The sequence below is a fragment of the Heterodontus francisci genome, chromosome 2 (genome assembly GCF_036365525.1).
Source record: "Heterodontus francisci isolate sHetFra1 chromosome 2, sHetFra1.hap1, whole genome shotgun sequence".
Lineage (NCBI taxonomy): Eukaryota > Metazoa > Chordata > Chondrichthyes > Heterodontiformes > Heterodontidae > Heterodontus > Heterodontus francisci.
The window spans coordinates 145,156,108-145,183,490 of record NC_090372.1 but is presented as its reverse complement, the minus strand read 5'-3'; the positions used below and the strand labels follow the sequence as shown (position 1 = coordinate 145,183,490).

Below are 27,383 nucleotides of genomic sequence, written 5' to 3'. Positions count from 1 at the left end.
AGTAAAGTGATAGAAGGTGTCATCAACAGTGCTATCAAGCAGCACTTGCTTAGCAATAACCTGCTCAGTGACGCTCGGTTTGGGTTCCGCCAGGGCCATTCAGCTCCTGACCTCATTACAGCTTTGGTTCAAACATGGACAAAACAGCTGATCTCAAGAGGTGAGGTGAGAGTGACTGCCCTTGACAATCAAGGCAGTATTTGACCGAGTATGGCACCAAGGAGCCCTAGCAAAACTGAAGTCAATGGGAATCAGGGGGAGAACTCTCTGCTGGTTGGAGTCATACCTAGGGCAAAGGAAGATGGTTGTGGTTGTTGGAGGTCAAACATCTCAGCTCCAGGGCATCACTGCAGGAGTTCCTCAGGGTAGTGTACTAGGCAAAACCATCTTCAGCTGCTTCATCAATGACCTTCAATCATAAGATCAGAAGTGGGGATGTTTGCTGATGATTGCACAATGTTCAGCACCATTCGCAACTCCTCAGCTACTGAAGCAGTCCGTATAGAAATGCAGCAAGACCTGGACAATATCCAGGCTTGGGCTGATAAGTGGCAAGTAACATTCGTGCCACACAAGTGCCAGGCAATGACCATCTCCAACAATCTAACTATCTCCCCTTGACATTCAATGGCATTACCATCGTTGAATCCCCCACTACCAACATCCTAGGGGCTACTATTGACCAAAACTGAACTGGAGTAGCCATATAAATACCGTGGTTATAAGAGCAGGTCAGAGGCTAGGAATCCTGTGGCGAGTAACTCACCTCCTGACTCCCCAAAGGCGCCATCGACAAGGCACAAGTTAAGAGTGTGATGGAATACTCTCCACTTGCCTGGATGGGTGCAGCTCCAACAACACTCAAGAAGCTCGATACCATCCAGGACAAAGGAGCCCACTTGATTGGCACACCATCCACAAACATTCACCCCGTCCACCACTGACGCACAGTGGCAGCAGTGTTTCCCCCCAAGTCACACACCATCCTGACTTGGAACTATATCACCGTTCCTTCACTGTTGCTGGGTCAAAATCCCAGAACTTCCTTCCTAACAGCACACTACTTCACATGGACTGCAACAGTTCAAGAAGGTGGCTCACTACCACCTTCTCAAGGGCAATTAGGGATGGGCAATAAATGCTGGCTTAGCCAGCGACGCCCATGAATGAATAAAAAAAAAGGAGTTAGTTATGCTAAATCATTGGTTAGGCCTCAGCTGAGGTATTGTATTCAATTCTTGGCACCACACTTTAAGAAGGATGTCAAGGCTTTACAGAGCCTGCAAGACAGATTTACCAGAATGGTACCAAGGGTGAGGGACTTCAATTTTATGAAAAGACTGTAGAAGCTGGGATTGTTCTCCTCAGACCAGAGAAGGTTAAGAGGAGATTTGATAAAGATGTACAAAATCATGAACAGTTTTGGTAGAGTAAATAAGGAGAAAATGTTTCCAGTGGTAGAAGGGTCGATAATCAGAGGACACAAATTTAAGATATTGGTAAAACAAATAGAGGCGACATGAAGAAACCAATTCTTATACAACAAGCTGTTGTGATCTGCAAAGTACTACCTGAAAGGGTGGAAGCAGATTCAGTAGTAACTTTCAAAAGGGAATTGGATAAATATGTAAAGGGGGAAAAGTGCATGGATATAGGGAAAGAGCAAAGGAGTGGGACTAATTGGATAGCTCTATCAAAGAGCTGGCACAAGGAAAATGGATCAAATGGTCTCCTTCTGTGCTGTAGCATTTTATGCTTCCATGATATGAAACCTACCTGCCACCATAAAAACGACAACTGGCATGTATGCAGCCAGTTGGGGATGAGTCATCTGTTTTAAAATTTTTAACCCCCCCACCAGCCCTGACCCTGGTCCCTCACCGTACCTCTCTAGCTCATCATGGGGTTGTTAAGGTTAATGCCTTAGAATCTTACAGCATAGAAGGAGGCATTTTGGTCCATCATGTCTGTATCAGCTTTTTGAAAACATTAACCAATTAGTCTCACTCACTTGCTTGCGCCATAATGCTGAAGATTTTCCTTTTCCCGTATATATCCAATTCCCTTTTGCAAGTTATTGTAGAATCTGCTTGCATCACCCTTTCAGGCAATGCATTCCAAATCATCAAAACTTATTGTGTAAAAAAAAAAGTCCTCATCTCCTGCTTTTTTTTTTGCCAATTACCTTTAATCTGTGTCCTCTCATTAGCAACTCCCCTGCCACAGGAAACAATTTCTCCCTATCCACTCTATCAAAACACTTCATAATTTTGAATACTATTAAATCTCCCCTTCACCTTCTCTGCTGTAAGGTGAACAACCCCACTTTCTCTAGTCTCGCCATGTAACTGAAGTCTTTCAACTCTTAAACCATTCTAGTAAATCTTCTTTGAACCATTTCCAAAGCCTTGATATTCTTCCAATAGTGTGGTGCCCAGAACTGGACACAGTATTCAAGCTGAGGCCTGATCAATGATTTAGAAAGATTTAGAATACCTTCTTTGCTTTTGTACTCTATACCTCCTTTTTAACAGCCTTATCAACGTGTCCTGCTACCTTTGATTGTTACAGTTTCCATCCAAAAATGTTTTCAGTCTAGAGGAAAATGAAAGGTTTGTGTGTGTGCACATGTGTCAGGTATCATTGCCACTAAGAATACAATGTAAATACTTTCACCCATACATCTTAGTATCATTCAAACTACTTAGTTTACATATCCCCAGGAATGCAACTAAGGCTACCACAATGTTTAAATTAATCTCAATGGTTATCCTCAATCAATTAACACACAGTGGTTGAATTTCCGGTAAGGTGCTCCCACTCGCGCATCTTAACCTCGATGGAGGAGCCATAGGAATAATATACAAATGATATAAACAATATTTACATCATTTTGGTGGGGGGAGGGAGGAAGAGGGGTTTCCATGGTTCTTCCACTGAAGTTCAAGTAGATGAACAGAAACACCTCCACAGAATCTCTCTGCCATAATGTCAGTGCCATTGTTGCATCAAGACTTTTGTCAAGCCGGCTCCAAAATGTACAGTGTGCTCCTCTGTCCCATTCTGATTGGTACTGGAGCAGTGTAAATGAAAGCTTCCCTCAGTCATCATCCGGGCCTAATGTTACAATGGCCGCCTAGTCCAACAGGGGTATTAAACAGTGTCTTCCATTCCTGTCTCTCAAGTCGATAATTAATTCCCAACAACAAACATTAATACTAACTACAATCTAAAGTGTATTACAATAGTTATTGAAAGCTAAAGTCCTTAAATACTGGCACTGCACAATACCATAATGTTGTTATAACAGTCAACTGAGAATTATATTTGTTATAAACTGTGAACTATTTACCCATTGAAATATTAGGCTTTGAATACGTTTGTACTTGCAGATATTTAGAGATCCTCAACTTGCATTTATAGTACATTATCTACATGGATTTTGAGGTAAAAATAATGGTAAGGCTAACAACGCTCACCATTATTAAAGAGTAAAGACGACAGCAACTTCTGGCAACAGTACACGCGCAACTAAATGTGGAATTATGAACATACGAGTTTGGAGCAGGAGTAGGCCACTCGACCCTTCAAATCTGCTCCACCATTCAAAAGGTTCATGGCTGAACTGATTACTCCACATTTCCACCTACCCACGATAACCTTCCACCTCCTTGCTTAACAAGAATCTGTCTACCTCTGCCTTAAAAATATTCAAAGAGTCTGCTTCCATTGCCTTTTGAGGAAGAGAATTCAAAAGACTCACGACCCTCAGGGAAAAAATTTCTCTTCATCTCTGTCTTAAATGGGCGACCCCTTATTTTGAAACAATGACCCCTAGTACTAGAGTCTCCCACAAGGGGAAATGTCCTTTCCACATCCACCCTGCAAGACCCTTCAGGATCATATATGTTTCAATCAAGTCGCCTCTTACTCTTCTAAATTCCAGCAGATACAAGCCTAGCCTGTCCAATCTTTCCTGGTAAGACAGCCCACCCATTCCAGGTATTAGTCTAGTAAACCTTCTCTGAACTGCTTCCCAACGCATTTACATCCTTCCTTAAATAGGACCAGTATTGAACACAGTACTCCAGTTGTGGTCTCACTAATACCCTGCATAGCTGAAGCACAACCTCCCTACTTTTGTAATCAATTCCTCACGCAATAAATGATAACATTCTATTAGCTTTCCTAATTATGTGCTGTACCTGCACACTAACCTTTTGCGATTCATGCATTAGGACACCCAGATCCCCCTGTATCTCAGAGCTCTGCAATCTCTCACCATTTAGATAATATGCTTCTTTTTAATTCTTCCTGCCAAAGTGGGCAATTTTACACTTTCCCACATTATACTCCATTTGCCAGGTCTTTGCCCACTCATTTAACCTATCTATATCCCTTTGTAGCCCCCTTATGTCCTCTTCACAACTTTCCTATCTATCTTTGTGTCATCAGCAAATTTAGTAACCATACCTTCGGTCCCTTCATCTAAGTTATTTATATAAATTGTAAAAAGTTGAGGCCCCAGCACAGATCCCTGTGGCACATCACTCATTACATCTTGCCAACCAGAAAATGACCGATTTATGCTTACTCTCTGTTTCCTGTTAGCCAGCTAATCTTCTATCCATGCCAAATGTCACCCCCTACACCATGAGCTTTTAGTTTCTGCAATAACCTTTGAAATGGCACCTTCTCAAATGCCTTCTGGAAAGCTAAGTACAATTACATCCACCAGTTCCCCTTTATCCACAGCACATGTAACTTCCTCAAAGAACTCCAATAAATTGGTTAAACATGATTTCCCTTTCACAAAACCACGTTGACTCTGCCTGATTACCTTGAATTTTTCTAAATGTCCTGCTATTCCGTCTTTAATAATAGCTTCTAACATTTTCCCTAAGACCGATGTTAAGCTAACTGGCCTGTAGTCCTGCTTTCTGCCTCCCTCCCTTTTTGAATAAAGGAGTTACATTCGCTATTTTCCAATCTGATGGAACCTTCCCCGCATCTAGGAAATTTTAGAAAATTAAAACGAACACATCAACTATCTCAGTCGCCACTTCTTTTAGCATCCTTGGATGAAGTCCATCAGGACCCGGGGACGTGTCAGCCTGCAGCACCAACAATTTGTTCACTATCACTTCCCTGGTGATTGTAATTTTCTTGAGTTCCTCCCTCCCTTCCATTTCCTGACTTACAGCTAATACTGGGATGTTACATGTATCCTCAATCAGGAAGTTGCTGTCTGAGTTGCCCTACTCCTCCAGAAGCTTTGCTATAACAGTATCTCACTGCCAGGAGACTCACCATTGAAACATAAAGGGCTTGAAGTAACTTTCACAAGTGTTTCCTTAAAATTCGAAACATTGTTGGAGATTTGAAAAAAATAAAAAATGTATTTTTTTTCCTTTTTCTTTCTGTTTCTTTTATCTATCTCTCTCTTAATTCCTTCTTTCCCTCTCTTAATTTCACTTTTTTTACACAATTTTATATTATGCTTGCTGGTTCAGACTATGCGTACTTCAGTAAGGATACTTTACTCTGCATAAGGAGATATACAGTTACTTGCCCTGATCACACAGGTCCCAGATCCCCTGTAGAGGGTACTGCACTGTTTTGGATTTCTAATCGCATCACATTCCAGGAGACAAAAGCCCATAAAGAGTCTTAGGGCAAGCATAAGTGTGATGAACGACTAGCCATGCTTGTTCGCCACTGACCGCAAAATTCGGGCTGATCTATTTAATGTCGGGGAAGTGGAATAAGTTGGAGCTGTGCTGGAATAATAAGCTAATATCCAATACTGAATCACATTGTACACATCTTTATGTCATAAATATAACCTGATTGTGTCTGTACTGTTTTGAAGCAAAATCATATTGTGTAAGTATTATGGGTTGGAAATAAAATGGTGCTGTGTAAAACAGGAATTGATTTGTGATATTAATGATTAAAAAGCAGAAATTGGAGAATGGGTTTAAACACCAGCAATATCTCCAAAGACAGAGTGGGTGTCAGTTACCAACACTGAGTGTTCTGGGATACAATTCTATAATTGCTTTATCATACAATTAATTATTTTGTAATCTCATATTAAACCAACTGGCAATTTGAAAAGTGTTCTGAAAATAAACAATCCAAATTTTCAACAGCATGAAACTGTCCTCCCCAATAAACTGGTACTTTTGGCTCAAACACTCCCTCCCCCACCATTGCTCAACAGGATATGGAATAATAGCACAATATCTAGCAAGATGGTTTCCCTTCATTCAGTCTGTCTTATATTCCAGCTGGAATCTTATGAATCTTTTCAATCCATGTCAACATGTGTAAAAAACTGGGCCACTTTCACATCATTTTTAATTATTTGCAAAGTCAAATCTGACAGCAAAAAAGAGAGTTTTGCTATTAAAGATGTCATAGAATGGCACAGAAGGAGGCCATTCATCCCATCAGGTTCATGCTAGCTCGCCATAGAGCAATCCAGTCAGTCCCATTCCCCCACTCAAATCCATAGCCCTGCAAGTTGATTTCCTTCAAGCTTCCATCCAATTTCCTTTTGAAATCATTGATTGTCTCGGCTTCCACCACTCTCATGGGCAGTGAGTTTCAGGTCATTACCACTCACTGCGTAAAACAGTTCTTCCTCACATCCCCTCTGCATCTCTTGCCCAAAGCCTTAAATCTGCATCCCCTAGTCCTTGTGCCATCAGCCAGTGGGAACATTTTTTCTTTGCCTATCTAATCTTGTACAAATCTCCCTGCAATCTCCTTTGTTTTGAGGAGAACAACCCCAGCTTCTCCAATCTAACCTTGTAACTAAAATGCCCCATCCCTGGAACCATTTTGGTAAACCTCCTTTGCACCCTTTCAAGGACCCCCCCATTCTTCCTAAGATGTGGTGGCCAGAACTGGACGCAATGCTCTAGTTATGGCCTAACCAGAGCTTTATAAAGGTTTAGCATAATTTCCCTGCTTTTGTACCCAATACCTCTGTTTATGAAGCCCAAGATCCCATATGCTTTGCTGACCACTCTCTCAATGTGTCCTGCCACTTTCAAAGATCTATGCACATGCACCCCCAGGTCCCTGCACACTCTTTAGACCTGTGCCATTAAGTCTATACGACATTTCCCTATCGCTTTAAACAGGCTCCAGAAGCTGGCCGAGCGTGTCTACCCTGAGGCACAGTGTGGCTTTCGAGCAGAGAGATCGACCATTGACATGCTGTTCTCCCTTCGTCAGCGACAGGAGAAATGCCGCGAACAACAGATGCCCCTCTACGTTGCTTTCATTGATCTCACCAAAGCCTTTGACCTCGTCAGCAGACGTGGTCTCTTCAGGCTACTCGAAAAGATCGGATGTCCACCAAGTATCATCACCTCATTCCATGACAATATGAAAGGCACAATTCAGCATAGCGGTGCCTCATCAGATCCCTTTCCTATCCTGAGTGGCGTGAAACAGGGCTGTGTTCTCGCACCCACACTGTTTGGGATTTTCCTCTCCCTGCTGCTTTCACACGCGTTTAAGTCTTCAGAAGAAGGAATTTTCCTCCACACAAGATCAGGTGGCAGGTTGTTCAACCTTGCCCGCCTAAGAGCGAAGACCAAAGTACGGAAAGTCCTCATCAGGGAACTCCTCTTTGCTGACGATGCTGCATTAACATCTCACACTGAAGAGTGTCTGCAGAGTCTCATCGACAGGTTTGCGGCTGCCTGCAACGAATCATGGGACAGGACGTCAGAAATGCTCCATCCATCAATATCGGCAATCACGCTCTGGAAGTGGTTCAAGAGTTCACCTACCTAGGCACAACTATCACCAGTAACCTGTATCTCGATGCAGAAATCAACAAGCGCATGGGAAAGGCTTCCACTGCTATGTCCAGACTGGCCAAGAGAGTGTGGGAAAATGGCGCACTGACACGGAACACAACAGTCCAAGTGTATCAAGCCTGTGTCCTCAGTACCTTGCTCTACGGCAGCGAGGCCTGGAAACGTATGTCAGCCAAGAGCAACGTCTCAATTCATTCCATCTTCGCTGCCTCCGGAGAATCCTTGGCATGAGATGGCAGGACCGCATCTCCAACACAGAAGTCCTCGAGGCAGCCAACATTCCCAGCTTATACACGGTACTGAGTCAGTGGTGCTTGAGATGGCTTGGCCATGTGAGCCGCATGGAAGATGGCAGGATCCCCAAGGACACATTGTACAGCGAGCTCGTCACTGGTATCAGACCCACCGGCCGTCCATGTCTCCGCTTTACAGACATCTGCAAACGCGACATGAAGTCTTGTGACATTGATCACAAGTCGTGCGAGTCAGTTGCCAGCGATCGCCAGAGCTGGCAGGCAGCCATAAAGGCGGGGCTAAAATGTGGCGAGTCGAAGAGACTTAGCAGTTGGCAGGAAAAAAGACAGAAGCGCAAGGGGAGAGACAACTGTGTAACAGCCCCGACAACCAATTTTTTCTGCAGCACCTGTGGAAGAGTCTGTCACTCTAGTATTGGCCTTTATAGCCACTCCAGGCGCTGCTCCACAAACCACTGACCACCTCCAGGCGCTTACCCATTGTCTCCCGAGACAAGGAGGCCAAAGAAGAAGAAGAATTGTTTCTAAAACCTTACCCACCACTGATGTTAAACTAACAGGCCTGTAGTTGCCAGAACTGTCTTTACACCCTTCTTGAATAAGGGGGTCACATTTGCCACTGTCCAGTACTCTGGCACCTCCTCTGTATATAGGGAAGATTGAAAGGTTACGGTAAGCCCTTCCGCTATCTCCACCCAAACTTCCTTTAGCAACCTTAGATGCATGCAATCTGGACCAGGTGACTTATCTACTGTAAGCATAGCCAGCATTTCCAGTACCTCCTGCCTCTCAATTTTCACCCCATCCATTAACTCTACAATTTCCACTTCTGCTGATACTTTGTCAGCATCCTCTTCCTCAGTAAACATCAATACAAAGTATTGATTAAGTATTCTAGGCTTGCCTTGCACCTCTAAGCATATATCACCCTCTTTGTCCCTAATAGGCCCCACCCCGTCTCTTACTAGCTGCTTACTATTTACATGCTGGTAGAAGATTTCGGGATTCCCTTTTATGTTGACTGCCATTCTATTCTCATATTCTGTCTTTGCCAGTCTTATTTTCCTCTTTACTTCCTCTCAACTTAGGAGCATAGGAAATAAGAGCAGGTGTAGGCCATTCGGCCCCTGGAGCCTGCTCTGAAATTCAACTAGATCATGGCTGATCTTTTACTTCAAACCATTTCCCCACACTATTCACATATCCCTTGATATTCTTAATATCTAGAAATCTATCGACCTCTGTCTTGAATACACTCAATAACTGAGCCTCCGCAGTCCTCTGGGTAGAGAATTCACAGATTCGCCACCCTCTGAGTGAAGGAATCCCTCCTTATCTCTGTCCTAAATGGCCTACCACTTATTCTGAGACTGTGTTCCCTGGTTCCAGACCCTCCCCTGCTCCCCCCACCCCCCTGCAGCCAAGTGAAACATCCTTCCTGCATCAATCCTGTCGACCCCTGTAAGAATTTTGTATGCTTCAATGAAAACACTTCTCATTCTTCTAAACTCTGCAGAATATAGGCCCAGTCTTCTCAATCCCTCCTCATAGGACAATCCCACCATACCAGGATCAATTTGGTAAACTTTCATTGCACTTACTCTATGGCAAGTATACCTTTCCTTAGATAAGGAGACCAAAACTGTACTCCAGGTGCAGTCTTACCAAGGCTCTATACAATTGCAGCAAGATTTCTTTACTTCTGTACTCAAATCCTCTTGCAATAAAGGCTAACATGCCATTTGCCTTCTTCATTGCTTGCTGCACCTGCATGTTAGCTTTCAGTGACTTATGAACAAGGACACCCGGGTCCCTTTGGACATCAACACTTACCAATCTCTCACCATTTAGGAAATACTCTGCACTTCTGTTTTTCCTAACAAAGCAGATAACTTCACTGTAACCACACTGTAGGATGGGGTATACAGGAAGAAATAATGGAGTTTGTTGAGAAAGGTATGGCGATAATAATCTATCTAGAGATTGGATAGGCTGGATCTGTTTTCCCTGGAGCGAAGAAGGCCAAGAGGGGACATGATAGAGGTATATAAAATTATGAGAGGCATAGATAGGGTAGATAGCCAGATTCTGTTTCCCCTGGTAGGGGTGCCTAAAACTAGAAGGCATAGATTTAAGGTGAGAGGGAGGGGGTTTAAGGTGAGAGGGAGGGGGTTTAAAGGGGATCAAAGGGGTAGATTTTTCACACAAAGAATAGTGGGTATCTGGAATGAGCTGCCTGAGGAGGTGGTGGAGGCAGGAACAGTAGCGACATTTAAGAGGCATCTGGACAGGTACTTGAATGAGCAAGGCATAGGGGGATATGGAATTAATGCAGGCAGGTGGGATTAGTATAGATAGGCATTATGGTCGGCATGGACGTGGTGAGCCGAAGGGCCTGTTTCTATGCTGTAAGACTCTATGACTCTATTGGGCGAATCAGATCAGCAAAGGTAGCCTGGAAGATGAGTTCATGGAGTGTTTTCAGGACAGTTTCTTACAGCAGCATGTTCTAGAGCCAACCAGGGAGCAATTTAGATCTGGTAATGTGCAATGAGACAGGATTAATTAATGACCTCATAGTATAGGTAGCAGTGATCACAACATGATTGAATTTTGCAATCAGTTTGAGGGTAAGAAGAGTAGATCTAAGACTAGTGTTTTAAACTTAAATAAGGGTAATTATGAGGGATTGAAGACAGAGCTGGCTAAAGTAAACTGGGAAATTAGGTTAAGGGATAAGTCATTTGAGATGCAATGGCAGACATTCAAGGAGATATTTCATAACACTCAGCAAAGATACATTCCAGTGAGAAAGAAAGACTCCAGGGGAAGGATGCACCCTATGGCTAGTGAAGGAAGTTAAAGATAATATCAAATTGAAAGATAAAGCATACAATTCAGTGAAGAGTAGTGGCAGGTTAGAAGATTGGACAGAGTATAAAAAACAGCAAAGACTGACTAAAAGAATAATGAGAGAGAAATTAGAATATGAGAGAAAGCTAGCTAGAAATATAAAAATGGATAGTAAGAGTTTCTTTAGGCATTTAAAGAGGAAAAGAGTAAGTAAAGTAAGTGCTGGTCCTCTAGAGAGTGAGTCTGGGGAGTTAATAATGGAAAATAAGGAAATGGCGGAGGAATTGAATGGATTTTTTGCATCTGTCTTCACAGTAGAGATTAGAAATAACATCCCAGAAATAATTGTGAATCAAGAGTTGAAAGGGAGGGAGGAACTTAAAACAATTACCATCACCAGGGAAAGGATACTGAGAAAATTATTAGAACTGAAAGCTGACAGGCCCCCAAGTCCCGATGGGCTTCATCCTAGGGTCTTAAAAGATGGGGCTGCTGAAATAGTGGATGCATTGGTTTTAACTTTACAAAATTCCCTAGATTCTGGAAAGGTCCTGTCAGACTGGAAGATTGCAAATTTAACTCCGCTATTCAAAAAAGGAGGAAGACAGAAAGCAGGAAACTACAGGCCAGTTAAGCTTAGCATCTGTCATAGGGAAGATGCTGGAATCTATTAAGGAGGTTATAGCAAGTCATTTAGAAAGCCTCAATGCAATCAGGCAGAGTCAACATGGTTTTCTGAAAGGGAAATAGTGTTTAACTAATGTATTAGAGTTCTTTGAGTCAGTAGCAAGCAATGTAGATAGAGGGGAATCTGTGGATGTGGTGTACTTGGATTTCCAGAAGCCATTTGACAAGGTGCCACATCAAAGGCTACTAGACAAAATAAGAGTCCATGATATGGGGGGTAACATATTAGCATGGATAGAGGATTGATTATATAACAGAAACAGAGACGAGACATAAATGGGTAGTTTTCAGGTTGGCAAGCTGTAACTACTGAAGTGCCACAGGGATCAGTGCTGGGGCCTCAACTATTTACAATGTATATCAATGACTTGAATGAAGGGACAGAATGTATCGTTGCTAAATTTGCTGATAACACAAAGATAGGTAGGAGGGTAAGTTGTGAAGAGGCCATAATGAGTCTGAAAAAGGATATAGATAGATTAAGTGAGTGGGCAAAGATTTGTTAGATGGAGTATAATGTGGAAAAGTATGAACTTGTTAACATTGGCTGGATAAATAGAAAAGCAACATATTATTTAAATGGAGGGAAATTGCAGAACTTTAAGATGCAAAGGGACCTGGGTGCCCTACTACATGAAACACAAAAAGTTAGTGTACAGGTATAGCAAGTGATTAAGAAGGCAAATGAAATGTTGTCATTTATTGCAAGGGTAATGGAATATAAAAGTAGAGATGTTTTGCTACAGTTATACAGGGCATTGGTGAGATTACATCTAGAGTTTTGTGCACAGTTTTGGTCTCCTTACTCAAGAAAGAGTATAATTGCATTGGAAGCAGTTCAGAGGAGGTTCACTCGACTGATTCCTGGGATGAGAGCGTTATCTTATGAGAAAGGGTTGGCCAGGTTTGGCCTGTATTCATTGGAGTTTAGACCAATGAGAGGTGATCTTATTGAAACATATAAGATCCTGAGGGGACTTGACAGGGTGGATGTTGAAAAGATGTTTCCCCTTGTGGGAGAGACTAAAACTAGGGGGCACATTTAAAAATACAGGATCTCCCATTTGAAACAGAGATGAGGAGAAATCTTTTCTCTCAGAGGGCTGTGCGTCTGTGGAACTCTCTTCCCCGGACAGCGGTGGAGGCAGGGCCATTGAGTGTTTTTAAGGCAGAGGTAGACAGATTCTTGGCAAACAAGGGAGTCAAAGGGTATCGGGGGTAGACAGGAAAGTGGAGTTGTGTCCACAAACAGATCAGCCATGATCTTATAGAATGGTGGAGCAGGCTCAAGGGGTCGAATAGCCTACTCCTGCTCCTAGTTTGTATGTTCGTATTTTCCATATTATATTCCATCAGTCATGTTCTTGCTCACTCACTTAGCCTGTCTAAATCCTCTTGAAGCCTCTTTGCATTCTCGTCACAACTCACATTCTCATCCAGTTTTGTGTCATCAGCAAACTTGGAATTATTACATTTGGTCCCCACATCCAAATCATTGATATTGATTGTGAATAGCTGAGCCCCAAGCACTGATCTTGTGGTACCCCACTAGTCACAGCCTGCCAACCTGAGAGTGACCCATTTATTCCTACTGTCTGTTTTCTATCCATTAACCAGTTCTCAATCCATGCCAGTAAAATACCCCCAATCCCATGTGCTCTAATTATACTTAATAGCCTCCTGTGTGGGACCTTATCGAAAGCATTCTGAAAATCCAAATACACCACATCCACTGGCTCCCCCTTATCTATTCTGCTAGTTACATCCTCAAAAAACTCCAACAGGTTTGTCAAACATGATTTCCCATTCATAAATCCATTTTGACTTTGCCCATTCCTACCATTATTTTCTAAGTGTTCAATTATCAGATCCTTTGTAATAGATTTTAGCATTTTCCCTACTACTGGTGTCAGGCAAACCGGTCTGTAGTTCCCAATTTTCTCTCTCCCTCCTTTCTTAAATAGTGGGGTAACATTTACTACCTTCCAATCTGCAGGAACTGTTCCAGAGTCTGAAGAATTTTGGAAGATGACCACCAACAGATCCATATCCATTATCTCTACAGCCACCTCTTTCAACACTCTGGGATTTGATCATCAGGTCCAGGGGATTTATCAACTTTCAGTACCATTAATTTCCCCAGTACTACTTTTTAACTAATAATTTATTTCAGTTCCTCATTCGTGCTCAGCCCTTGGTTCTCTAGTATTCCTAGGACCTTTTTTGTACCTTCCACCGTGAAGACAGACACAAAGTATTTGTTTAGTTTCTCTGTCACTTCCTTATTCCCCATTATAAATTCCCTTGTCTCTTCCTGTATGGACCCACATTTGTCTTTGCTAATCTTTTCCTTTTTACATAGGTATAGAAGCTTTTACAGTCCGTTTTTATGTTTCTCGATAGTTTACTTTCATGGTCTATTTTCTCTTTCTTTATCAGTTTTTTTGGTCCTCCTTTGTTGAATTCGAAAATATTGCCCATCCTCAGGCTTATTACTTTTTGGCAACTTTATAAGCCTCTTCCTTTGATTTAATACAATCTTTAACTTCTCTTGTTAGCCATGGTTGTATTTGACCTGGTTTTCAATTGAAGAATTCACCTGACATGCATTATACACTCTCTTTTTTTTGGTTTTTTCATATTCTCTATCTCCTGCATCATCCAAGGAGCCCTAGCTTTGGCTCCCCTACCTTTCACCCTTGTTGAAATTTATCTAGCCTGTAACTGAAGCATCTCCTGCTTAAAGATCACCCATTGCTCCATTACAGTTTTTCCTGTCAGTCTTTGGTTCTATTTTAACCCTGGCTAGATCCCTTCTTGCCCCATTGAATTTAGCCCTCTTCCAATTTAGACATTCTACGTGAGATTGCCCGTTGCTCTTCTCCATTACTAATCTAAACCTTATGATACGATGATTTCTCTTCCTCAAGTGTCCTCCCACAGACACTTAGTCCACTAGGCACAAATCATTCCCCAATACCAAATCCAGCAATGCCCCCTTAGTTGGACAAGAACATGCTGGTCAAGGAAATTCTCCTAAACACATTTCAGAAATTACTCCCGCTCCTTACCCTTTACTCTAATACTATCCCAATCAATATTTGGGTAATTAAAGTCCTCCAATATCACCACTCTATATCTCTTGCACATCTCTGTAATTTCCCCACAGGTTTGCTCCACTACCCCTCTCTCACTATTTGGAGGCCTATAGAATATCCCCAGAAACATGACTATTTCTTTTTTGCTTCTTAATTCTAACCAAATGGATTCTGTCCTTGCCCCTTCAAGGACATCCATTTCTTCCAACACCACAATGTCTTCCCTGATAGATACTACTACACCACCTCCCTTTTTTCCTTCCCTATATTTTCTGAACACTTTGTGTACTTGAATAATAAGCACACAGTCCTCACCATTTTAAGTCATGTTTTCATTATTGCCACATGGCTGTTTGTGCTTGTAGCTCACCAACCTTATTCACCACACTTTGTGCGTTTACATACATGCATTGTAAACCTGTCATTGCATTCCCAGAAGCCCATGTAATATGGTACTACTCTCTTTATTTTTATTTAGAGATACAGCACTGAAACAGGTCCTTCGGCCCACCGAGTCTGTGCCGACCATCAACCACCCTTTTATACTAATCCCACATTAATCCCATATTCCTACCACATCCCCTCAATTCCCCTACCATCAGCCTACACTGGGGGCAATTTACAATGGCCAATTTACCTATCACCCTGCAAGTCTTTGGCTGTGGGAGGAAACCGGAGCACCCGGCGGAAACCCACGCAGTCACAGGGAGAACTTGCAAACTCTGCACAGGCAGTACCCAGAATCAAACCCGGGTTGCTGGAGCTCTGAGGCTGCGGTGCTAACCACTGCGCCACTGTGCCGCCCTAGTACTATCTAGTACTATCCAACTCTCGCACTTTGTGCACCTTATTCCTCATTTCTACTTCTGTATCCCAGTGCCCATACCCCTGCCAATTTAGTTTAAATGCTCCCCAACCACACCAGTGAACCTCCTCTCGAGGACATTGGTCCCAGTCCCGTTGAGGTGCAGCAGTGTCCCAAGAATCTGAAGCTCTCCCTCCTGCACCATGTCTTAAGCCACAGATTGATTCTCCCCATCTTCCTATTTCTACTCTCGCTAGCACGTGGCACTGGGAGTATCCAGAGATTGCTACCTTCGATGTCCTACTTTTTAATTTCCTCCCAAGCTCCTGAAAATCTGACTGTAGTACTATTAATCAATTCAAGATGTTGGAGCCAGCTCTGAAACTCTGAGCAGGGTGTGGTGATCACAGAGAGTACATCAGGGACACCTAGCCCATAATTTTCCATCTATTAAAATGATTGGAAGGAAAATCACAGCCTGTTCACCCACAGTATCTCATGATACACCATCCACAAGGACCACTCCCCACTGTTCATGTATGAAATGTTACTGAACCCCGTATTCTTTAAAGCTAATGTGAAGGCAATCCCTTGACTAATCAGAGTCAAGCTGCTTGGTTTAAATTTCAAACAAAGCTTGGCAGTTAACTGTCAGTCACCATATATTGGTGCATTCTCCATGGCAACGTCTCTACCAATCAGAGTTCACTTGCCAACCAATCAGCACTCTCTTCTCATACAGTATAAAGTTGTTGTTTTCCTTTACATTGGTATTCTTTCAGATTGTCCTGATGAGTGCAAGATGAAAAGCTTCAATGACATGTCTTTATTTTCAGCAATACTCAAGTTCTATACTACCAAACAACTAATGTGAAATTACTGAATATGATGTTATTTTCCACATGCAACAATGTTTTGCATCTAATAATCATAGAATCATAGAATGGATACAGGACAAAAGGAGGCCATTTGGTCCGTCGTGTCTGTGCCAGCTCTCTGCAAAAGCAACTCACCTAGTCCCACTCCCCCACCTTCTCCCCATAGCCCTGCAAATTTTTTCTGTTCAGATAATTATCCATTTACTTTTGAAAGCAGCAATTGAATCTGCCTCCACCACGCTTTTAGGCAGTGCATTCCAGATCCTAACCACACTCTGTGTGAAAAAAAGTTTTTCTTCATGTCGCCTCTTTTGCCAATTACTTTAAATCAGTGTCCTCTGGTTCTCAACCCTTCCACCGATAGGAACAGTTTCTCCCTATCTAAAGGTTTGTACTTAGTGTTGAAAACACTAATATTCATGATAAAAGGATTCAAAGCTTGAAAGGAATATGTTGTCTGCTAAGATGTCTTTCAAGATTCTTTATAAAAGCTTTATAAATAATGCATCAATGGTATATCACCTTATCATGTCTGCACCTAAAAAGCATTGGAAATCTGAACTCCAGACTGAAAAGAAGATTCCAGATATTTACACTGCAGTAGACCCAGTGGATGCTGCAGCACAATCTTACCCTCGAGACAGGAATCTTAATATTCAGAGCTGACTGAGTGATAGACTTACACAGCATAAATAATTTACACTTTTCCTTTAAGCTTTAGCGATATGAAATTTTTTACATTACTATTTAACGATTTCACAACACTGTGAAACTACTGTGAGAAGAAGTGCCCGGCCATGATCGCCACATTTTCAGTATTCTGTTACAATGTCAACAATGAGACTCAAACCTCATTTGGATCCATTTAGAGGGCATATACTGTTCAGAGAAGTAATGATTAGGAAGTGGATAATGTATATTACCTGCAAGTTGCACATTGCATGTTTAGGCTGGGCTATTTGTTAGGTTTTGCAAGTATCATGCAGTTTAAATGTTGATCTTTTTCTCTCTCTCGCTCTCTTGCAGCAGCACAGCTTTGTTTCTCTCCCTACAGATGTTCTTGAAATTGAGGTCAAGGACAAGTTTGCAAAGAGTCGTCCCATTATAAAGCGCTTTCTAGGAAAGCTTTCAATGCCAGTACAGCGATTATTGGAAAGGCATGCAATAGGGTAAGTCTTTGTATATCTTCTCCGTGAGAATAGAACTATTTATATTTCCTGTGTTGAAGCACATATGTTAATATTATGCGGAGTAAAAATATCAACTTTGTAGCTGGGAAAGACAGTTCAGTATTTGAATTTATTTCGTCAAATCTTGATTTTTAAAAATAAACTGCGAATCCAGGAAATCAGAAATAAAATGGATTATGCTGGAAATGTGCAGCAAGTAAGCCAAAGTCTAAAATAATTGATGAAGGGTCCTGCCTTCATTGTAAACCTGCTTCTCTTTCAGAATTTGGTGGACCTATCGTACATTTCCACAGTTTTTCTTTTTACTTCTTTCAGAGTATTAAAAGAGAATGGCAGCTAACATAAGAGGGAATCCCAAAGTCTTCGAGAGGCATATAAATAGTAAAAGGGCAGTAAAAGTTGGAATAGGGCTGATTACGGACCAAAAGGGGGATTTACGGATGGAGGCAGGCAGAATAGCTGAGGTATTAAATGAATATTTTGTATCTGTCTTTACCAAGGAAGAAGATGCTACTCAGGCCATGGTGAAAGAGGAGGTAATTAATACACTAGAAGGATTTAAAATTGATAAGGAGGAGGGATTAGATAGTCTGTCTGTACTTAAAGTTGATAAAGCACGAGGACCGATGAGATGCATCCAAGGATACTGAGGGAAGTGAGAGTGGAAATTGCAGAGGCACTGGCCATAATTTTCCAGTCATCCTTTGACTCAGGGGTGGTGCCAGAGGACTGGAGAATTGCAAATGTTACATCCTTGTTCAAAAAAGGATGTAAAGATAAACCCAGCAACTACAGACTAGTCAGTTTAACTTTGGTGGTGGGGAAACTTCTAGAAACAATACTTCGGGACCAAAATAGTAGGCACTTGGACAAATGTGGGTTAATTAAGTAAAGCCAGCATGGACTCGTTAAGGGAAAATCATGTTTAACTAACTTACTGGAGTTTTTTGAGGAGGTAACAGAAAGGGTTGATGAGGGCAATGCTGTTGATATGGTGTACATGCACTTTCAAAAGACATTTGATACAGTGCTGCACAACAGACTTGTGAGCAAAATTATAGCTTATGGAATAAAAGGGACAGTAGCAACATGGCTAAGAAATCGGCTGAGTGACAGGAAACAGACAGTAGTGGTTAATGGATGTGCTTTGGGCTGGAAGAAGTTTTGTAGTGGAGTTCCCCAGGGGTCAGTGATGGAACCCTTGCTCTTCCTGATATATATTAATGATCTAGACCTTCATGTACAGGGCACAATTTCAAAATGTGTGGATGATACAAAACTTGGAACAATTGTGAACTGTGAGGAGGATAGTGTAGAACTTCAAAAGGACGTAGACAAGTTGGTGGAATGGACGGACAGGTGGCAGGTGAAGTTCAATGCGGAGAAATGTGAAGTGATTCATTTTGGTAGGAAGAACATGGCGAGACAATATAACATAAAGGGTACAACTCTAAAGGGGGCGCAAGAGCAGAGAGACCTGGGGTATATGTGCATAAGTCATTGAAGGTGGCAGGACAGGTTGAGAGAGTGGTTAATAAAGCGTACAGTATCGTAGGCTTTATTAATAGGGGCATAGAATACAGGAGCAAGGAAGTTATGTTGAACTTGTATAAGACGCCATTTTGGCGTCAGCTTGAGTTTTTTTTGTTCATTCATGGGATGTGGGCGTCATTTATTGCCCATCCCTAATTGCCCTTGAGAAGGTGGTGGTGAGCTGCCTTCTTGAACCGCTGCAGTCCATGTGGAGTAGGTACCCACTGTGCTGTTAGGAAGGGAGTTCCAGGATTTTGACTCAGCGACAGTGAAGGAACAGCGATATAGTTCCAAGTCAGGATGGTGTGTGACTTGGAGGGGAACTTGCAGGTGGTGGTGTTCCCATGCATTTGCTGCCCTTGTCCATCTAGTTGGTAGAGGTCGCAGATTTGGAAGGTGCTGTCGAAGGAACCTTGGTACGTTGCTGCAGTGCATCTTGTAGATGGTACACACTGCTGCCACTGTGCGTCAGTGGTGGAGGGAGTGAATGTTTGTAGATGGTGTGCCAATCAAGCGGGCTGCTTTGTCCTGGATGGTGTTGAGCTTCTTGAGTGTTGTTGGAGCTGCACCCATCCAGGCAAGTGGTGAGTATTCCATCACACTCCTGACTTGTGCCTAGTATATGGTGGACAGGCTTTGGGGAGTCAGGAGGTGAGTTACATGTCGCAGGATTCCTAGCCTCTGACCTGCTTTTGTAGCTACGGTATTTATATGGCTACTCTTGTTCAGTTTCTGGTCAATGGTAGCCCCGAGGATGTTGATAGTGGGGGATTCAGCGATGGTAATGCCATTGAATGTCAAGGGGGAGATGGTTAGATTCCCTCTTGTTGGAGATGGTCATTGCCTGGCACTTGTGTGGCATGAATGTTACTTGTCACTTATCAGCCCAAGCCTGGATATTGTCCAAGTCATGCTGCATTTCGACACAGACTGCTTCAGTATCTGAGAAGTCACGAATGGTGCTGAACATTGTGCAATCATCAGTGAACATCCCCACTTCTGACCTTATGATTGAAGGAAGGTCATTGATAAAGCAGCTGAAGATGGTTGGGCCTAGGACACTACCCTGAGGAACTCCTACAGTGATGTCCTGGAGCTGAGATGATTGACCTCCAACAACCACAACCATCTTCCTTTGCACTAGGTATGACTCCAGCCAGCAGAGGGTTTTCCCCCTGATTCCCATTAACCTCAGTTTTGCTAGGGCTCCTTGATGCCATACTCGGTCAAGGGCAGTCACTCTCACCTCACCTTGAGTTCAGCTTTTGTCCATGTTTGAACTAAGGCTGTAATGAGGTCAGGGGCTGAGTGGTCTTGGCGGAAGCCAAACTGAGCGTCACTGAGCAGGTTATTGCTAAGCAAGTGCTGCTTAATGGTACTGTTGGTGACACCTTCCAACATTTTACTGATGATTGAGAGTGGGCTGATGGGGTGGTAATTGGCCGGGTTTGACCTGTCCTGCTTTTTGTGTACAGGACATACCTGGGCAATTTTCCACATTGCAGGGTAGATGCCAGTGTTGTAGCTGTACTGGAACAGCTTGGCTAGGGATGCGGCAAGTTCTGGAGCAGAGGTCTTCAGTACTATTGCCGGAATATTGTCAGGGCCCATAGCCTTTGCAGTATCCAGTACCTTCAGTCGTTTCTTGATATAACGCGGAGTGAATCTAATTGGCTGAAGTCTGACATCTGTAATGCTGGGGACTTCAGTAGGAGGCCGAGATGGATCATCAACTCGGCACTTCTGGCTGAAGATTGTTGCAAATGCTTCTGCCTTATCTTTTGCACTGATGTGATGGGCTCCCCCATCATTGAGGATGGGGATATTTGTGGAGCCACCTCCTCCAGTTAGTTGTTTAATTGTCCACCACCATTCATGGCTGGATGTGGCAGGACTGCAGAGCTTAGATCTGATCCGTTAGTTATGGGATCACTTAGCTCTGTCTATCGCATGCTGCTTACACAGTTTGGCACGCATGTAGTCCTGTGTTGTAGCTTCACCAGGTATTGCATCTAGTTCTGGGCACCGCGCTTTAAGAAAGATGTGAAGGCATTGGAGAGAGTACAAAAAATATTCATGAGAATGGTTCCAGGTATGAAGACAGATTGGAGAAGTTGGGACTATATTCCTTGAAGAAGAGAAGGCTGAGAGCCGATTTGATAGAGGTATTCAAAATCATGAATGGTCTGGACAGAGTGGACAGGGAAAAACTGTTCCCACCCATGAAAGGATCAAGAACAAGAGGGCACAGATTCAAAGTGATTGGCAAAAGAAGCAAAAGTGACATGAGGTAAAACTTTTTCACACAACGAGTGGTTAGGATCTGGAATGCACTGCCTGAGAGTGTGGTGGAGGCAGGTTTAATCGAGGCATTCAAAAGGGAATTCAACTGTTATATGAAAAGGAAGAATGTGCAGCGTTACGGGGAGAAGGCAGGGGAATGGCATTAGGTGAATTGCTCATTCAGAGAGCCAGTGCAGACACGATGGGCCGAATGGACTCCTCCTGCGCTGTAACAGTTCTGTGATTGTGTGATACTTTTTCATATGCTTTGATATGCTGAATCTGCTGCTCAGAACACATGCTTCAGATTCTGCCAAACTACAGTCAAATATTTTCAGTGTATGTATCCAAACTTCTACCTCATTTTATTTTTAATTTTCTCTTGGAATGTGAATGATACTGACAAAGCAGCATTTATTGCCCATTCCTAGTTGATCTGAGCACATTAGGAGTTAAGTGTGGGTGCCAGACCAGGGAAGGGTGACAGACTCCTTTCCATGAAGGGCATTAGTGAGCCAGTTAGATTATTATGACAATCCAGTGGTTTTCATGGTCATTTTTTCTGATGCTAGCCCACAAATTACCAGTTCAATTTCACAATTTGGCACAATGTGGGCTGAACTTTGTGTCCATGGTGAGTCTCTCGGCACCAGGCCAAAATTGCAGGGGAGTCCCGCCTCAGCCAGCTGGAGCCACCCACCCCCCAGGGCAATTCTACAACATTGGGCCACTTAACAGCCCAGCGCCAGAATCCCTTCAAAGACAGGGATCTCGCTGCCAAGAGCTGCTGGTCAATCAAAGGGCCAGCAGCTCAGCAGTATCGGCAGTGCCACCAGGAGCGGTGGCCACTGCTGATACAGCACGAGGTCTTGGACCCAAGTCCAGTGCTGGAGCCCAGACCCAAGGTGAGCGAGGCAGGGGTCACTGGTGCCGGACTGGCAGGTCCTGGCGAGGGAGCGGGAGCGTTTAGTGCAGGGGGAGAGGGGTTCAGGTTGATGAAGGTTTTCCCAGTGGGGCCCTCCATGGGCCACAGATTGCCCATAGAGGAGGGCCCTGGTCCAAGCCCACAGGGAGGTCACTTCGTTTTACTGGGCAACCTCCCTGCTTGGCGGAGGCCCCCTCCCCCGCCACCGGTTAAATCCCAGCGGCGACATGAAGAGGCCCTTAAGTGGCCGTTAATATGATTGGGCATAGTCAACACAGATTTTAAAAAGGGAAATCATGTTTGGCAAATCTGTTTTTTGAGATTGTAACTAGCAGGGTAGATTAGGGGAAAGCAGTGTGTATTAATGTATTTGGGTTTTCAAAAAGCATCCAATAATATGCCACACAAGAGGATATTATGCAAAATTAGGACTCATGAGATTGGGGGTAATATATTAGCCTGGATTGAGGATTGGTTAACAGAGAGAAAACAGAGAGTAGGCATAAACAGGTCATTTTCGAGTTGGCAGCTGTAACTAGTGGGGTAGCACACCGATCAGTGCTTGGACCTCAATTATATACAATTTATATCAATGGCTTAGAAAAGGGGACCAATCAAGTGTAATCTATCCAAGTTTGTAACAATACAAAGTTTTGTGGGTAAGTAAACTGTGAGGAGAACAGAAAGAGGCTGCAAAGGGATATAGATAGGTTAATTGAGTGGGCATGAATGTGGCAGATAGAATATACTGTGGAGAAGTGTGAAGTTTTTCCTACTTTGGTAGGAAAGTTGGAAAAGCAAATATTTTTAAATGGTGAGAGGCTAGGAAATGTTCGTATTCAGAGGAACCACGAAGGTTCATGAACCTGATTCCTGGGATGAGCGGATTGTCCAATGCGGAGAGATTAAGTAGACCCTAGAGTTTAGAAAATTCTTAAGGGGCTTGACAAGGTACATCCTGGGAGGAAGTTTCTCCTGGCTGGGGAGTTTAGAATGGGGGATCTTCTTTCTTTCTTCTTTTGGGCCTCCTTATCTCGAGAGACAATGGATACGCGCCTGGAGGTGGTCAGTGGTTTGTGAAGCAGCGCCTGGAGTGGCTATAAAGGCCAATTCTGGAGTGACAGGCTCTTCCACAGGTGCTGCAGAGAAATTTGTTTGTTGGGGCTGTTGCACAGTTGGCTCTCCCCTTGCGCCTCTGTCTTTTTTCCTGCCAACTACTAAGTCTCTTCGACTCGCCACAATTTAGCCCTGTCTTTATGGCTGCCCGCCAGCTCTGGCGAATGCTGGCAACTGACTCCCACGACTTGTGATCAATGTCACACGATTTCATGTCGCGTTTGCAGACGTCTTTATAACGGAGACATGGACGGCCGGTGGGTCTGATACCAGTGGCGAGCTCGCTGTACAATGTGTCTTTGGGGATCCTGCCATCTTCCATGCGGCTCACATGGCCAAGTTGCGGAATAAGGCTATTTATAACAGAGATGAGGAGACATTTCTTCACTCAAAAGGTTGTGAATGTTTGGAATTCTCTACCCCAGAGAACTGTGGATGCTTAGTCATTGAGTATATTCAAGACAGAGATCAATAGATTTTTGGCTATTAAGGGAATTGAGGGATATTAGGATGATGCGGGAAGGTGGAGTTGAGGTAGAAGATCAGCCGTGATCGTATTGAATGGCAGAGCAGTTTCAAGGGCTAAATGGCCTACTCTAGCTCCAATTTCTTATGTTCTTATTTAATATTTTGCTATAAATTGAATAAATGTTATTAAACTCTATACTGCAGTATGTGTGGCAAGGACCGTAATAAAAATGAACAGTCATGGCAGATTCGCCATCGCTCAAGTAAACACATTGAATTCCTTGCAAAGTTGAACAGTGCTTAAATATCTAGCATAAAGGCTGCCACCTATAAAAAAGTAAAAGGTGATAATGCTGTTATACTAACTTTTCCAATAAATAGATCCAAAGGGTATGTTGTGTGGAATGTAAATTCTCTAATTATGCTCATGCTGAAATAATAAGTCGTCTAAATACATTGTACAGTGAAGAATGCTCAATGTACTTGCTTTTATGTAACTGGGCGGCACAGTGGCGCAGTGGTTAGCACCGCAGCCTCACAGCTCCAGCGACCCGGGTTCAATTCTGGGTACCGTACTGTGTGGAGTTTGCAAGTTCTCCCTGTGTCTGCGTGGGTTTCCTCCGGGTGCTCCGGTTTCCTCCCACAGCCAAAAGACTTGCAGGTTGATAGGTGAATTGGCCATATAAAATTGCCACTAGTATAGGTAGGTGGTAGGGGAATATAGGGACAGGTGAGGATGTGGTAGGAATATGGGATTAGTGTAGGATTAGTATAAATGGGTGGTTAATGGTCGGCACAGACTCGGTGGGCCGAAGGGCCTGTTTCAGTGCTGTATCTCTAAATCTAAAAATCTTAAATTGTCCAAAAACAAAATGTGATCCTAGCTGTGCTGCACTGTGCACTGGGATTACTGCTTCTGAGGCACTGGCAGTGCCTAAATGAACTGACCTCACTCCATAATCTGAGGTCAGTTCAAAAGAAAGAAAGAAGCAAAGATTTTCATTTATATAGCACCTTACAAAATTTCAGGATGTCCCAAAGCGTTGTACAGACAATGACGTGCAGTCACTGTTGTAATGTAGGAAACACGGCAGCCAACGAGCATACAGCAATCTCTCAAGATTGAGTTTAACAATTTATTAACACCTCCAGAGCACAGTACCTGATGCTTTGGGAGCGCCATGTGGCTCAGGGGCCAGTGATGGGGCTACTGGCTGCTGTACAGTGCCATCATTTTCTTAATCTGCTACTGAGTCACTTTGTATTGCTGCATTGCTCCGGTGCTCCAGTTACATTATATGGTGGCTTCTTGATTTAAATATACTGATGGTCTTTCATGAGCTTTAAACACACTTTGTGCATGGGCTTCCAGCTTGTTACAGGCTGTCCACATTGTGATTCAAAGGGCACATTGTGGGTCTCTATATCCAATAATAGAGACAACATCAGCCCAATGGGTGGCAGCTAATGCATTAATTGGCCCTAGAGTGTCTGATTTTATTAAGTTCTTTGATATTTGAAAAAATGCCTGAGAATCACAAATGTTCACAATGTAAGTGGCTTTAAATTGGTCAAAGTCAACATAAAAGCAAAGATTTCAAAAATCCAAAGGGCTTCTCAATGGCAGCAGTGCCATTGGAGCAGATCTCAAGCCTGCCTAAGTCAGGCAAGTTACAGGGACTGAATAATTTGTATATTTAGAGTGAATAGTCTGCTCCTGTAATGGCACATCAGTAGAACGTGCTCCAAACTGGAGGCAGCAAACTGAGAGACAGACCCAATGAGAAAGGGAGATCTTTAAATCTTCAGTCCTCTATGGAGCCAGTAGGGTATTTTTTGATTCACTTTAGGCTTGATTACTTTTGGCTGCAAGAGTTCTGAGGCATTTTCCTGGCAAATTTTAGCTACTGACAGCCCAGTTGAAATCTTTAATTATATTCCAATATTCCACCAGACTCTTCCCTCTTGTGAGAGGACTGAATAATGAGGAAAGATTGGAGAAATCTGGGCTTTTCATCCTTGAAAGGAGGAGATGGAGAGCTGACCTTATAAATACATATATATATATATGGCAGTAAACAGAAAAAGTAAATCCAGAATGCTACTCCTAACTAGGCAGTGACAATAGGACAAGGTTCAAACTAGTATCATAGAGGAAACAGTCTGTTGCTATAATGGGTGACTTTAATGTCTTTCTGGTGGTGGGATGGTGAGCTCAGATGAACTGAATGGCCTTCCTCAACTTTGTCTTTTTCGCAATCGCTGTTTTCTTTCTGCATATTTCATGCTGCTTTATCATTAATGTAAAAGAATTTTCCCCATCTTGAGGGATAACATTCCCCCCATATGTCAGCTGTAATCTGATTGATGTACTGGAGGAAACTCTCCTGTTCCTCCTGACCCATAAGCAGTGCTGTAAAGGCACTTGCCTAATAGATCTGGCCCTTCTCACTTCCTTTTACCTGCCAGGATTCACAACCCTGGGAAACCTGGACTGCATGGGTTAAAAATTAAAATTCTCTTAAAATTAAAGTACACAGCCTCCTTAAAAGTTTTTACTGCCCAATCTGTCCCCCTCCCCACCCCGAGAGTGGATTGGTTGTTCACCCTCGATCCACCTCCATTAAAATTGGAATGGAGCATGTTGGGGTCAGGTTTGAGATTTCTAAAATTCCCTCAAAGTCTCTGTTTTACATCATTGATACTGTCTGAATATAACTGGATGAAATCAAGCAGTCTTCTTCATTGGATTAAGTGACTGTTTATAGCATTTCATTCAACTTTAATGACTTTGAGATCAAAATATTTGCATGTTAAGAATATTTTGTTCTGAACAGCAGGACCTTTATAACTTAACCAGCCTTAACAAAAAGTAAGAAAGAGCAGGTGTAAAACACAAGGATAATCCAATCCCATCCCTTCATTTTCCTATCCGGAGTGAGAGTACTTTTCTATGGTTCTATGGTTTCCAAGCTACCTCAGGGCTTAGAATAGAATGCTGTTGGCTAATCCTTCGGAAGAAGAGTTGATGAAGTGACCAACCCATATACTATACTCACCTCAGGGTAAGTCATCGATTCACCTCTAACATGAAAATAAGCAGCACTGTGCAATGTTTTGGGACCTCGATCAAACTATGTTCAGCCTTAATCACTGTTTAGTTCAGTAATCTGTAAGTACTGTAATGATGTGCAGAAGTTGCATGCAGCCATCTAGTGGTCAGAGATGGGATGATATATAATACCAAGTGCTTAGAAGAGGTAGAACATAAGAACATAACATAAGAAATAGGAACAGGACTAGGCTATTCAGTCCCTCGAGCCTGCTCCGCCATTCAGAAAGATCATGGCTGATCTGGTCTTGGCCTCAACTCCACTTTCGTGCCTATTCCCCATAACCCTTGACTCCCTTGTAGAAAAATCTGTCTAACTCAGCCTTGAATGTATTTAATG

At 42.9% G+C, this 27,383-nt stretch overlaps 1 protein-coding gene across 2 annotated transcripts in view; it reads left to right on the top strand.

Moving 5' to 3' along the window:
* Positions 1–27,383, top strand: part of LOC137347289 (E3 ubiquitin-protein ligase HECW1-like) — a 630,030-nt gene that overhangs the window by 323,628 nt on the left and 279,019 nt on the right. For both annotated transcript variants that reach the window (XM_068011682.1, XM_068011674.1), the window contains exon 7: positions 17,443–17,585. In XM_068011682.1, the coding sequence (XP_067867783.1) occupies positions 17,443–17,585 (143 nt within the window). The remainder of the gene's footprint in view (positions 1–17,442; positions 17,586–27,383) is intronic.